The 15,286-nt window shown below is 31.2% G+C and overlaps 1 protein-coding gene across 1 annotated transcript; it reads right to left on the bottom strand.

Annotated features, from left to right (window-relative positions):
• Nucleotides 1-657: 657 nt before the first annotated feature.
• On the bottom strand, nucleotides 658-14,454 carry LOC111632923 (cAMP-specific 3',5'-cyclic phosphodiesterase 4C-like). The gene is made up of 14 exons (XM_023377447.1): nucleotides 13,794-14,454; nucleotides 8,563-8,742; nucleotides 5,516-5,617; nucleotides 5,199-5,254; nucleotides 4,369-4,481; nucleotides 4,001-4,088; nucleotides 3,723-3,919; nucleotides 3,546-3,644; nucleotides 3,295-3,456; nucleotides 3,123-3,222; nucleotides 2,693-2,847; nucleotides 2,493-2,615; nucleotides 2,232-2,414; nucleotides 658-2,153 (listed from the first exon to the last, which is right to left on the bottom strand). The coding sequence occupies exons 1-14, from the start codon at nucleotides 13,955-13,957 to the stop codon at nucleotides 1,857-1,859; spliced, it is 2,019 nt and encodes a 672-aa protein (XP_023233215.1). The 5' UTR covers nucleotides 13,958-14,454; the 3' UTR covers nucleotides 658-1,856.
• Between the last annotated feature and the right edge of the window lie 832 nt (nucleotides 14,455-15,286).

Below are 15,286 nucleotides of genomic sequence, written 5' to 3'. Positions count from 1 at the left end.
TCGTTGTTTTACAATTTTACTAGAATTTATTGTATAAGACAGAATCTAGAACTGTTTATCAAGCTCCTTGTAGAATAAACGATAAAGAAAATTAGTGTATTTTGTTAGGATATAAAATAAATGAAAGAAGCAGAAGTTTGAATTGTTCAAAAGATATTATTTATTGCTGATGTCATGAAAGAATTACTATTATTATTATTAGGGCAAAAGCGACATTCTTTCTTGATTATATATTTATTATCCTGTGTTTACAATGGGCTCCACTTTCGGTTGACATCTCACAATTTTTATCCAATTCCTCCTGGATAATATTTAATTCTGAATTATTTTTATCGTAAATTAGTTATTAATATATATCTATATTTTCTTTTAAACTTTATAAAATATATATTTTACTTTTTTTAAAATAATTTTTAGCAGAAAATTCCTTTTTTGTCGTTAAAAAATGTATTATTGATATGTTTGAGTTAAATTAAATTTTTTTTTATTTAATTTATTTAGAATAAATTTTATACAGCCGCGGATTTGTCTACAAACGGTTAACCAATCAGTTTCTTTCTTTTCTAGAATAAATCTGTACATTTCGCTCATTGGTCGATTTTGANTGTAAAAACAAAAAAAAACAATAGATAAATAAACAAAACAGAACAAGACAAATGAATTTTGAGATCTATATTTCTCAAATATTGTACACGACGACCTGATATCGGTCAATTTTGTGCAAGACATATGTTTTGATTAAAAAATAAAAAACAAAAAAGAAGAAAACATTCCTTCGTCTGTTTCTTATTGCAGTTTGTAGAGCAAAGTGAATAGAGACACGACCAATTGACAGGTATATGTGTATTTATATATATATATATATATATAATAATATATATATGTATGTGTGAGAGAATGCTGAATTAAATTATTGCTAAAGAAAAGAAAAAATATGGTTTTTGGGCAAGATCATCAAGCAAAGGATCATCATCATCATCATCAGTTGGAGAACAACGAATGACAGTTATTAACAAACCGTTTTTTCTACTGTATATATTACAACGTAATAATAAACACTTTATACAGGGGGGGACACATGGCAATCGGGGATATGTACACGCTGCAATAAACAGCGATATCGTTTCTCCTGAATTTAGGAAACGTTATACAAATAGGTAACGCACATTATAGCAGCATCCTATTAGTGTAAGTATTGTAGGCCCTACTTATTATGTCCACATTTAATAAATACACATTTAAGCGTTAAGGATTGCACTTCGGGAACTGGTTCATACCCTTCCACATATCCATAATTTCTTATTTTCTCCCATTTTTTCAACGGTCTGATGGGAATAAAATCGCTCCTTCGATTGGCACTAATTGCTATAGTTTATATTTCTCGAGTTATTTTTCGACCAAACCGATTAGGAACCATCTTCGTGCCTTGTTTATATTAAAGATGTTTCTTTCGTCGTATTCGTTTAGTGAACCAGATTGTGATTAACAAGAGAAGATACTGAAACAACAAGGCAGTGGTTGGACAGTAAGTGGACAACAAGGCATAGCACCAATGTCAATATGGCAACGATGTGATCAAAGTTCTGATCAAAGCTCCAACACAGGAATTAAGATGAAAAAGGAATATAGCAGGAGATGTAGAATCTTTGTAGCTTAAATAAGATCGCCTCGGAAAGATAAGAAGGAAATCGTATATTCCCTTTGTCCATCATCAGCTCGGCTCGTAGTGGACAGCTCAGCACCTCAGACACAGGTTGGTGTCAATCCCAGCCGTATTGATCCCTGTATCCACAAACTTTTCGAAAGGTGCCAAAGTTGTTTCGAACTTTCATCGCACCGAGTTTTAATCAATTTCTTCAGATTTCTTCTGACTGAAAGTCGTCTTCTTCCTCCTCCTCTTCTGGTTCTTCGATTGTCACTTGAAATTTAATCCTGTCAGCCGCTGCATTCAAGCGCGAACCGTAACTGGGCATTTCTCTTTCTCTCATAGATTCGGATATTTCGTGAGCGCTAGACGAAGGGCTGATTGGTATCATGTTCTGGTACCAATCACGATTTTCTTCCAACGTATCTAAAATCTCCTGAGCATCTGGATGTACTAAATCTCCCCAAGTCTCCCAAAGGGGATGGACTATATAATCAATAAACCCTACCTATAAAGAGATTAATAATTATGTTTACTAATCAAATATTTAATAATATTCATCTAACTTCAATATCTAGTTAATCACCTGAGATTTTTCAATGCTAATATTATGACGATCACACATCGGACTTATATCCATTCCACAGTCTCTTTCTTTATCACCTTGTTGAAAAAATTCCTCCATAATTAAATTCACCCAATTTTTATACAAATCTAAAGGTTTTGTTGGATTACTGAGATCAGCGCAATGTACCATATTCTGTAGCACCTGCAAAAACATATGAATATTTTTGTTTAATTGAAAGAACCGAATAGAATTAAATGTAAACATTGTAGATGCCTTTACCTGAATTCTTTCTGTATAATTATCTAGATGTAATACTCCAGATCCAGAAATTTTCTTGGTTTCCACCATTGTTTTGAGATCAGCTAATAAATTCATGTGTTTGGACATATCAGTAGCCAAAACCTGTAAGTAGCAAGAGTTTAGTATTTTATATTTTGAGAATTTAAATCAATTAAACGTGTAGAAAACCTAATTAATACCATGTCGATAGTCATCTTCCTAAGTGATTGTCTTTGCTTTTTATTAAGATTGACAAAAATGTTGCAGTTTTCATCTTGAAGTAATTTAAACGCAACAGCCAACGAATGATTCTCTAGAACAGATTCGTCGTTGTACATCAATGCCAATTCAGAACCTAGAAAATAAAAATATTTATTAATCTTTTAGAAATTTCTATCAGAATTAAATACAGTGATGCCTCGTACTTCGAATTTAATTAATTTCAGCGTTCGAAGTACGAGGTACTGTACTGTATCACTGTGTATAAAAATCTTTCAAGGACAGAAAAAATCTACAGAAATTATTTGATCATAAGCGAGGGAGAAAAATAACAGAATTCATGTTTATTATTAAAATATTTTCATTAATTTTTCACAGAAATTGGTAGAGTATAATAAATAATTAACTTACTAGAATTAATTAAGTATTGATTAGTCACACCCGGATGATCAGCATCGTGAATGGCTGCAGCGAATAAAGTTGATAAAATCTCCAAGTCACCAAACACTGTCTACAAGAACATGATTTTTTTTTGTAAATGTGACATCTTAATATATATATTTATATATATAAATAAGCTTACATCAAAAGCAGAAGCTAGTAATAATACATGCACCGATTGCGTGACGTCCGCAGCGTGGGTGCTGTTATGATAGGGTACTTTTAAATAATGATCCTCTAACGTCAGAAGGAAGGTGATCAAAGTTTTGGACGGTATCTTAAATGTCTTCAATAAATCCCTCTCCTGAAACGTAACAATTGTAACGCTCAGTTGCTAGAAAACGATACGAAGCACTATCGATTGATATTGATGCGATGGCAATACCTACTTACTCGAAATATCGCGTAGGTCATCGCAGTTAATGGATGCCCATTAGAGTATTCAGAAATTTTGAAGATATCTATTCCCCACCTATCTAAATCTTTAAGATACTAAAAGAAATAAATAAATATTTATGAAATTTTTCGGCAAAGAAGGAGGAATTAATGTTTTTTAATCACTGGACTCACCCTTCCTAATTCTTCTTCGTAGCATGTTTCAACACCGTATTTAGGCAATATGCTGAGGCTGTTTGTGTGACATAACGTTTTCTTGATGCCAGTTATCTGTGACATGGACTGTCCACCTCGATGTCTTGCTCGACTGGGAACCACCTGATATGTTTCCTCTTCTCGTAAACTGGATAAGTCGACTTCCTGTTTCTTATCTGAATGAAGTTTGTGTTTGATTTCTCGTATTTATTTAACTAAAAATTAATAAAAATTTCCGATTTTTTTTTCTAACTTACCGAGAAATGTATAGATGTAATCAGAAATTTGACTTCCCGTCTTGGTGTCAGAAAAATGGCTGAGTTCCTTGTTAAGCATTCTTTTGAACTGAAAAAGTAGAGAAAAAAACAACTATATTAGGAGATAAATTTTTCAAATATCCTTTTTTTTACAGCGATGTTTACGATGAGTAAGAGACGGATTATTTATCTTATAACATCATAAAGTGCTAAATTACCCAGTTAAATTCTCATTAATCTCTTTCTACTTTAAAGATTCTCGAACGGAAGATGTTTACATACATTCCAAGTGAGTGCAGTTTATGAGTTGCGAAAGATGTGAGTATATATATATGACGTCAAAAATTTCTGGATGTAAAGCAACTTACCTTGCTGAATGCCATGTCTCCCACCGACCTATGTGCCTGAATAGTTTCCAACTGCTCTAAACACCAATCCAATTCGTCCAAGGTTTCTTGAGCCAGTTTAGACTGTGGCTCTTCTAACAAAATATACAACAAAAGGATTTAATTTTTGTATTTTTTTTTAGAATTAAATTAGAATTTTGAAAGAATTTTAAACGGTTTTTAACGGTTTAGAATAATTAAAAAAAAAAAAAAACATAATTTTCGCGTAAGCAAAGTTTAAAATAAACTAAAATTACTCCAAAGTGAATCATATTAAGTTAAGACCTTAATTACAATTACGAGAAGTATAATGTTAATTATTTCAATTGAAAAAAAACTATTTAAAATAATCTCATTTAAGCGTATAAACTACTACTTTAAAAAAGTTTTAATGAAACGAAATTTAGAAAATTAGTGAAGTTAAACTTGGCAGGAAGATTTATGAAGAGAAAAGACTGAATATAGTAAGCATGAGGTAAACAAGAATCGCATTAATTCTGTTAAATGTATTTAGGATAAACAAAATTGAATTAACTCCCATCAATCAAAATCTAATAACATACTTCAAGCGAATGGGTAAGGAAATTAGCTTTTTTTTCCCTGTAGATTTAACTGTAATTTTAACTTTAAATTATAAAAATATCGTTCGAAATCAATGGCAAATGTTGTCCCAGATCGATTTTCGAGTTAAAATTCGATATATCAAATTATACAGTCGACAAATATTATATATATATAAAGTTATTACTGTCCTACACGTGCTTACATACGAGTTATATATTATTAAAAGTAAAAATTTGGATGAAACTCACCAGAAATTGGTCTTGCGGGACTACTGTTGCTAGGACTGATAGTGATTTTCTTGTTTCTATATAAGGAAATTAATAAAAAAGAAAATTATAATTTAGTCACGAATGTGATGCTGATGATCATTAAATGGCAAAAAAAAGTAATGATGATGATGATGAAGAGAATATTGTATATAATAATAATAAAAGTAATGCTGTGTTATGATTAAGAAATAAAATGGATGAATAATATATGATGATAGTAAACTAAACGATTATAATTATGAAATATATGATGATGATAATAATTATAAATTTAATTATTAATAAAGGAAACTCACTTAATGGGTGATACGTTGGTAATACAGATATAGTTGTTTCGTACATTTTTTAAACTTGCTAAAATCTGGGCGAAAGGTGTGACGATCAAATCTTCGCTGTGTCTGCAATGTAAAACAATCGATAATTGGTTTTTGGCCATAGAAATGACATCAAATGTATCATCGGTCATCATTCGTCATTAGCTAAAAGAATATTTCTTTCGTCATCACTTACACTTGATTGCTTTTCTCAGAATGCATCGTAACTATAGCCGAGAATTGTAGGAACATATGTGACGACACGAGTTGCTTATTTTTCGAATTTGCCGGTAGTGGTGATAAAGAGACTTATCGATAAGCAATTATTATGATGAAAACGCTTGAAATTGGCTCAGACGTTTGGCTATAAATAGAGAGGTGAATGGCAAAATTCCAGTAGAAAGCGAAAGAGGAGTACCTAGAACAACATCAAGACAGTACTGGATCATAGCCAATTAGAGAAAGTAACTATTGCAATATTATCGAGTAAATATCCGTCCCAGTTGTTGTGTAGACATCGGGAGGTGGTCTTCTTCTTCTTCTAACTAAAGAGTGATTCACCTCGACTGAATGCAACTCGACAATCACCACTTTCTAACCATATAACTTTTAAAAAAAATACTCACTGGTCATTAGCCAGAACAACTTCTATTTTTGATTATTATATCTCTAGCATCGTAAATTACCTCAACAATAAGCGTTTTATATGTCTTCTTCTGATAAAGAATCAACTTAATACTAATTTTAAAAGCTTCCACTCCCTCCAAGAAGACGTTTCAGAAGAAAATAAACCCCACAAACTGCAAAATTTCCAGAAAAACGTATGTATTTATACATATTTTTAACTCATAAAGGTAATGCCCTAGTTTATAATCTGGCACAAGAACACGCTCCAGCATCAACTCTCCAACTAACTTCTAACTAATTGAGCTACAAGTTTAATCTACGTTATCGAGGGCGTTACGTATGTTTACGAATACTTTAAATATTAAAAAAATGTACACGCAGTTCGTCATATAGTAGGCAAGGCTTTACTCTGAATGGAAATTTTGGATAAATCCCAAGAAAAAAAAATTAATTTACGTAATTTTAAACTTCATGCAGGCCAATGCTATAAATTACTAAATGTAGATATTGGATAGAGGATTTTAATGTAGTCAAATGAATCGTTAAGCCAGAGATAGATATGAAAATTTATCATGATAAATGTACGAGTATGTAGCGAGTCTGGCGAACTTAAATCGCTATGTTGTGCTCTGCCAACTTGGCATACCGACTTTTTATGACCTTCTAAGATGATATTCCTTCCCACCAACAACAAACAATAAATTATATACATTTATAAAAATTTTCTGTATAGTATCGTTTTGATTTATGTTAAGTTTCATGTGAAAATATGGGTGTTAAATCCTTAAATTCTTACATTCCATCTAATACATCTTCTAGAATCTCTAGAGCTCTTTACGTATGAATTTCACATCTAAAAGGTTATCTGTAGATGACTGAAGTGTTAAAATATCTTTAACCTTTTCCACTCCCTTCTAAAAGGCTCGGTTTTTCAATAGTAGACCGCGGTCTACCGTTTAAGAAATTGAAGAGTATCGTTTCTCGACTGACGTTTTCTGGATTCTTTTCTTATCTTTAATCATAGATAATAACTGATATCAAAGTTAATTATGAATTTATCGTTGAGATTATACAATTAACCTCAAATTTTAGACCATATTTGCCGTTAATTCCGACACACCCAATTTTATAGTTTCGACAAAACTTTCCAACGTATCATAATCATAATTAAACGTCAGAAAAGTTTTTAATAGACGTGACGTTTGTGTAATAAATGGAAAAAGAATTCTTTTTACGGTTTTAAAATTAATTAAAAACGTCTTCCAGGTCTGCTATCGTATCTATTTTTTGAATTTTCAGAATTGCCACGACGTCCAACGTATGAAAGGTTATTGTTCTATCTTCTAAATTTAACAGTTGTATAGACGAAGGAAGTAATTCTGTGTACAGTTTAACAGATCAAAAAGATTTCATGAAATTTTTATGAAAAGACGTGTTGATATGTGACAAAAAAAGAAAAAAAATTGAGAAATACTTGACTGTCATCGAACATGTTTACTCGCCACGTAATCGATGGAGAAACCTTCCTAAATCCAATTCATCAAACGACAAAAATTCACATCACTGATAGAAAAAATACCTTTCTCTATTTACTGTTGACGCTATTTTGTAAGAATTTTATCATTCAAATATTTAAAAAATGCTGAATTTTTTTCCAAATTCCTAACCTGTAACTTATAAAGTTTTGTTTTTAATTAATTAAAGTAAAAGGATAAATTTCTTAAAATAATTTTGTTTTTGGAATTTATAAGAGTTTAAAGTTTGATATTAAATTAAAAATTTAAAAGATAGAATGGATTTCTTCAGCTGTTCATTTAAATTTAATATCTAGTAGAAGATTTTGCACGCTTTTTTTTTCCTCCTCTCCGAAATAGAACCAACTGTTACAGTTTTAATTTAAAGGTGTTCTACGAGTTAAAATATTTACGACTGGACTTAAATTTACTGATAAATAACTCGTAACAGTTATCTTTTCCACGACATTTTCAATAGTAATGCCATGAATCACTTGGAAAGGATCCACAAGATTACCAAATTCGTCAGAAAGATATCCAAGTTGCGCGTTGAACTTTGAACTTATTGTTGCTCGCTTGTTAAAATAAGATTCCTTTAATTTATTTTTATGATTATTTAATGAGGTTTTTCGAAGGTTGTCCCAACTCAGAACCGAATATCGGTAACGCCCAGGGAGTCATTGATCGTCAACGGAGGAAACGCATCACCTCCACACCCAAACTCTTCAGACAAGGTATCGATTGTCTAGACAAAGGAAGCAACTCGCATCAAACCACTTGGAAAAATGACTTTTAAAAGTTAATTACCGACGTTAATGCGGCAAAAGATGTAGCAGGTGCTCCTGTACTGGTTAAAAAATCGATCGACACAACATGAGTACAACTTACGTGTCGCTTCCTAAGGAGGAATGACGTGAAGCGGATTTTGGTGACATTTCGTATTCGCTGTCCGACCTGTACAGGAAGGATTCTCTTCTCTGTGGGAAAGTCTGAAGGACCAGTCCTGAAGAAGGACTCGAAGCATCCAGGAGGTGGCGATTTTGAGTCGAGCCATCGTCCACGTCGAAACTGTAAATAGGGAGTTAAAAAAATGCTGTAAAACTCACTTTAAGAATCATAAATAAGCCCCGAGGAGGACAGAAAGGCAACAATCTCTATCGTTTTTTTTTTCTTAACTAAACGCGAAAAAAAGAAATCATAATTGCGATCATTATTAATTTCCGTGTTTAAGATCGAGTCTATTAATCTTCGCTAAAAGAATATTATTTTTATTTTTTTATTTTTTTTGTACGGTGTGAACGGATATGACGTCTTCCCGTTGCTATGGAAACCGCAGGCTAACACGAAAATTCAAAATGTACTTTGTAATTTTTTCCCCCTCTATACGAGTTGAGAAAGCCGACAGAATATAAAATAATTGATGAATTATTCATTCGAACCATTAAATTAATCGACGTGTAAAAGTCGGTCTTAAATCCAATTAGAATCAATAGGAGAAGGCGAGATGAGGAAGATGTGTAGATCCGGATCGAATTTCTGGTCCTAGTCGTCATGGGAATGGCGGCTCTGACGTCACGAAAGATGTCTGACACTCTCGTAGGGGAGGCGGCGTCGAAAAGGATAGAAGTAGGTCAAAGACGTCATGCTTCTCATGCTAAAACTCCTACCTCCGATATCACGTGTTAAGGTATCGACACAGTAAAAGCCAAGTTGATAAGTGTATGAAACTTCCAACTAGTTTATAAAGGGGAAGCTTTTAAATTATTTTTACCATCTTAAGTGAATATTCCATCAAAAAACTCTCTTAAAGAATAAACGTTTGATTAATTGCATAAAACGATAAGGATGATCCCCCTAATGGAAGTTGTTTTTTTTTTAATCCTTTTATACATCTATTTTTATTAATTTAATCCTGTAATGTCGATGCGTTGCAGGCAATTTAACTTCTCGGCGTGTTAAAGATAAAATTGATCGAAAAATAAAACAGAAACATGTAAAAGAAAAGATGAAAATCTTTAAAGGAGAGATGCAAAAGGGGGAAAAGAAACGTTTACCTTCCGCACGACTTTTCCAAAAACTGCTTCCTCGTTCCACATCCACATCTTGACATACGAGCCGAAGTAGGGGCAAGTGTGACACACGCTCTTCTCTCCCCCCTCGGATACAGATACCTTATCAGAGAAAGCAGCAATACGGCCAGGGCCAGCATTCTCTCATGGCAAAATCGTGTCGAGTAGAGGTCTGTAGTGAGTCATCCCATTTTGCTAGAGGAAAATCCGGCGCACATCAAGACCGAAAAGGATATTGGAAGATGTGAGAGGCAGGCCACTCCGCTTCCATGGGGTGACACCGCAGCAATCAATGTCGTCTTAGCTACTACACGGAGTGGTTATATTACGGGTTTGACGGTATAGTGACGCGCTTTGACTCATGGGATTGATCGTGACTTATAAGTCCTCCCTCCTATTACACCTGGCTAACACATCGAAGCGTTCGACAAGTACTCGTGTTTGTAAACTTCTCCGTCTGACTTGCTATCCTTGTTGGAAAACGCAATTTACAGGGGCAAGCGCATCAATGCGTCAGTCCGTATAGCGCATTCTGTCAGATACATTCACTTCGGCGATACAAACATCAAAACAAGATTATAAAGCCGATGCGCTGCAACAACACCTATTTATCTTACTTACGTTTTAAACTAGTTTATAAAAATTCTCAGTGTTTTTCCCCCTAGAAACTAAATGGAGTCGCTCACACAACCGATGTTAACGAAGATTTCTTGATTGTTTCTTGTCTTTACAACGTTATATTCGTGTTTAATAGTTGGACAAGGTGGGAATGAACACGAGAGCTTAAACAATTTAGGCAGGACCGATGTTAATTTGTGTAGATCGAACACTAATCGAATTAATTCAATCAATGTTTGGATCGCTTCCAGGAACAACCAAAATCGAGAGAAAATCAACTTTACAGTAACGCTTCTTTCTCTATTAACTGTTTAATTTTCTGATAATTGAATAAAACAAATTGTAAATTGAGGCAGTTAGAAAGATGTTTATTACCACGGAACGAAGCTCGGTTAATTTAAAATTAGAACTGATAACATTTAAATTAATCATATAATTCGATTTTCACGGCACTGTAGCAATTACCTGTATAAATTTAACAATAATTAATTAATAAATAATAAACTCGACGCTTATAATATTAAATTTTTTACAAAATAGAATACATTATGATATCATTTTTTAAGTAATAAACAGCGTAGAAAGCAACTGACAATTCGATTTATCTTTGATTACGCCAGTGTCTTCTCGATAACCCAATTTAATTTTATCAAGAGAAAATTATCATTTAACGTAAATATTTACTTTTAAAACACAACAAAATCAATTTATTTATACGTTTCAACATTTTAAATAATAAAAAATTATCTTAAAAGTAAAGAATTTTTAAATCGATCTGTACTAAAACATACAAAGAATTGTATTTACAAAGATCAATGATACGTGCATAAGTACATATTATATTTTTGTAAGAGCAATTGAAAAATTCTAGATCGATCACTCTTATAATAATATATATATTATATTCCTTTATTCTCCTTTTCAATGAACACGTAATCACAAATTTTATATTTTCGAGTGTTTTAATCTTTACGTTTTTTTTTTCTTTATCTTATTCTAGCGTGTGATTTAGATCTGTTTCAAACTGTACCGGCAGCATCTGTAAACAATAGTGTTTGCCCTTATCTACCGAAGTTAAGATAATTCTGTATACTTCGACTTGGCTGGCATTATGCCAAATTACACGCAATCAACAAACTACATGCATACACAGACACACACTCACCTTTCTAGGTAGAGAATGAAGCTTTGGATCCCACTAGTCAATTGTTATTTAAGTATAAATTAAATATTTTGAAACTATTTTTGAATTTTTTATTTGTAATTTTTAAACGTGGCTTTTATTTTTCACAGAATTTCCTATGCTAATTTTATTTCTAGTTAAAAAATTTCCTAAATGAATTGCATTTTCTGTATATATATATTGCGCTACTACTAATATATTATTTGCATAAAAATTAAATGACTTTGAATTTTATGTAAAAATATATTTACCACGTTACGTCCATTTTAATTTAAATAAAAAAAATTCACAAAGACTTTTCATTTCATCGAAATTTCATGCGTTTACACAATAAATTTCATTCATTTTTATGCATTTTTGTAACTTCAACTCATTGATAAATTCTATAAATCCTATAAATTTATCTCCGTATTATAGATTTTCCTTTGAAATAATTAATTTATTTTTCTTTAAAAGAATAAAATAAAATTCTACATGTAAAAATTCTTTTATATTTTATGTTAAGTAATTGAATTTATAGCTAGTATGCATCTTGTAGACAGATGGTATTTTCCCTTGGGATATCCATATTGTGGTTTTATGTTCATGCTCCGATAAAGTACCCAATTTTAATCTATTTTTTTCCTTTATTTTTTCATCTATTAACCACTACACTTACCCAAATATTAAAATATCATATTAAAATTGAAAGTGAATAAGGTAAACAAATATTTTTCCAGCTTATGAATCATAGAGAAGAATACAATATTTATCTATTTAAACTAATACAAAATAAATAAAATTAAGTCAAATCATCTTAAAAAAACACATCCTTTCCTCCTCCACTTCTCGACTTTAATAATAAATGTATAACTTATTAAATTAAATAAAGTTTATATGCTAATAAATCTGACCTTATGTATATTTTTAGTTAAAATACATCCTATTAAAGTGTAGCGGCATAAATTAAAAATAAAACTAAATGAAAATCATCACATGGAGTAACAGTCATAATGAGAATATGTTGAACAAACACCTTCTATCCTTACAGAAAAAAATATTTAAAAAAATTCAGCGAATTATCGAGAGTATCAACTGAATATCTGCAATCATTCATAAGTCTACAGTTGCAGCAAAATAAACTAAGTTGAAAAGTAAATAATGACACAAGAACTAATTTTCTTCTATGCTATCCTTTTGAGACTACGTATCGATTGATAGGTAAGGTGCGTAATGCTTTACGCAGCTTTACATCCACAATACAATTCATTTTTTTTAAAGGTTTGACTCCTAAAAAATTCACTTTCAACGACACACCCCTGTATTAAATTCTAAATCATTATTATTATCTTATTCATAAATCTGTTTCAATGTTACAGATTTCGAATTTAAATGGATATATTTAACTATAAGTCACTTAAATTTGAATCAATTCTTCGATCGATAAGCTCGAGAGAATTAAGAATAAAACATTAAATTGTTTTTTTTAAAAAAGAAAAATAGCAGGAGTCTGATTAAAGCGCCGATAAAACTCTTAAAAAGTTGAATGAACTCTGACTTAGTTTAATACATATTCTCTATATTTAAAGCTAAATTTAAACATTAAATATGTAAAAAAATTTATTTATATTATTTATAGGATGATTCTAATTATAATAGATGGTAATTAATTACTAAATTCAAACCAACTTCACGCTTAATAACGTTTTAGTGGAGTCATCAATATAAAACCATTAACTCTGAAACGAGTAAGCAACGTTAAAATACTTAAAACAAATAACTAAAGTAAAACACGAAAGGGTATTCTTGGCTGAGTTAACGAACAGAGAATGCATTGGCACAATTTTCAAAATTGTTTCGATTCTTTCAGCAATTTACTGATAAAGAAACAAACCACGTGACTATCGATACATTATTACATTTTTCTCTAACAATCCATTAAAAATTAAACGAGAAACAAAAGGTAGCTATAAAACTCTATAAAGGAAGTTACGTGTATCATCTGTACACCATTCTGAGTTTTATTGTCCAACCTCTACCCCCTTCTCGACCTAATTTCGTTGCGTAGACATTGTAAATCGTATATAAAAATTTCGAATATTTTAAATAATAAGAGAGAAAAAAAACAGTAGGAGGGGTGAAACTACTTAAAAAACGTGACGTCAAGTAACATAATACACGTAATATAAACTTCAGTTAAGGAAGAAGAATAGTGAAGGAGAAAGGGAGTGTTTTCGAATTGGAAAGTAGAAACGATAAAATTGACCTACCTCTTATAAAGCTTTAATCTCAAAGGCGTCAAGGGTAAAGTTTGACCTCTCCTTAATCTAATGTTAGCTTTAGAAGTTTTAGTAGAGCTGGTAGTGACAAAAGTAGTTTTTACTGTCCTCTTACATTCTATCGTTTCGCTCACACTGCTCTGCTCCTTGTCCATTCTTAAAGAGTTAATATCCCATCACACACACTCACAACATACAACACTTGTGTGACAAATCACTGCCGAATACAATAGACACCTCTCGGTTATATAAATAAGCTTGGTACTAAGTTTAGCAACGTCACACTCCTTTCGATCCAATAGTAACTCTTCTGTGTCAAAACCTACTTTGTCTCTCCAAAATATATATATATATATATAAAGTCCTTGAATTGTAACGATGTTATTAATTAATCCCAGTATGCGACCACACGTTACTGATCTTTGTAACGTGTGTTAAGAACTCGAGACGATTGTAATTCATGTACTTTCACGAAATCATGTGACGCGAGTAACAATTGTATCGTCTAGTTTATCAGTTGACAAGTCATGTAGAAGTGTAACGTAATCGAATTGACGAGATGACAATTGCGAAACTTTGTTACGATTTATATACATCATTTTCTTCAAATTTCGTTCTCTTGGAAACAACAGAATTCTATATAATAATGTATAAAAATAGTTCTTTAGTCAATGTGAAAAAGGGTGAATATACTTTTTGATTATTTATAATTTTTTGCAGAGGTTTTAGAGGCACGTAACGTTAGAAAAAGATTGTTTTTTTTGTAGTAACGTAGATGTAGAAGTAATAAAATAGTAAAATGTTTTTTTAGGTGGATTGTACTTTAAGAAGATAAATTATTCTCGGTTTTTTTTCGAGGTAATTGTAAGATTTCCAAAGCTTGTAACTTGACCGTAATGATAAAATATTTGTAAATATATATAGTAAAATACTTAACTTTATACGTAACAATAGAAAATGGTTTATCTTTACTTCTTGTTTACGATTTTAAGAATGATATTTACTCACTATAAATAATCGAAAGAATTGTTTTTTCCTCCTAAAAAAAACGACAATTTTATAGATTGGATACAATTCTGTATTTATATTTAAGAAGTTTACTTGTAATAAAAGCTAAAATTACTATAGATACCAGGAATTTTGCTTAAATAAAACGAGAAAAATATATACACACACACATTTAATTATGTTTAAATGTTAAAAATATATTTATATAACTAATCCACTATAAGAATAAACTGTAACACTAATATACACGTAAGTTAAACCTGCCAAAAAGCATCTTAGATTGGCTCAAACATAAAAGGAAAAGCTTTGAAAATTATTAAATTGCTTCTTATTTATTGAGTTAATAATTTAGTAATATATTTAGATATCAACTAGATAGATTGTATGAATTTGGCTTCATAAATATACTCACATTGGTTAATAAAACCTTTATCGACATCAACTGTAACTATACTAAAATGTCAGAGGATTTTTAA

The sequence above is a fragment of the Centruroides sculpturatus genome, unplaced genomic scaffold, assembly GCF_000671375.1.
Source record: "Centruroides sculpturatus isolate CEXI.00-Female unplaced genomic scaffold, Cexi_2.0 scaffold292, whole genome shotgun sequence".
NCBI lineage: Eukaryota > Metazoa > Arthropoda > Arachnida > Scorpiones > Buthidae > Centruroides > Centruroides sculpturatus.
This window is presented reverse-complemented; position numbering and strand designations above follow the sequence as displayed.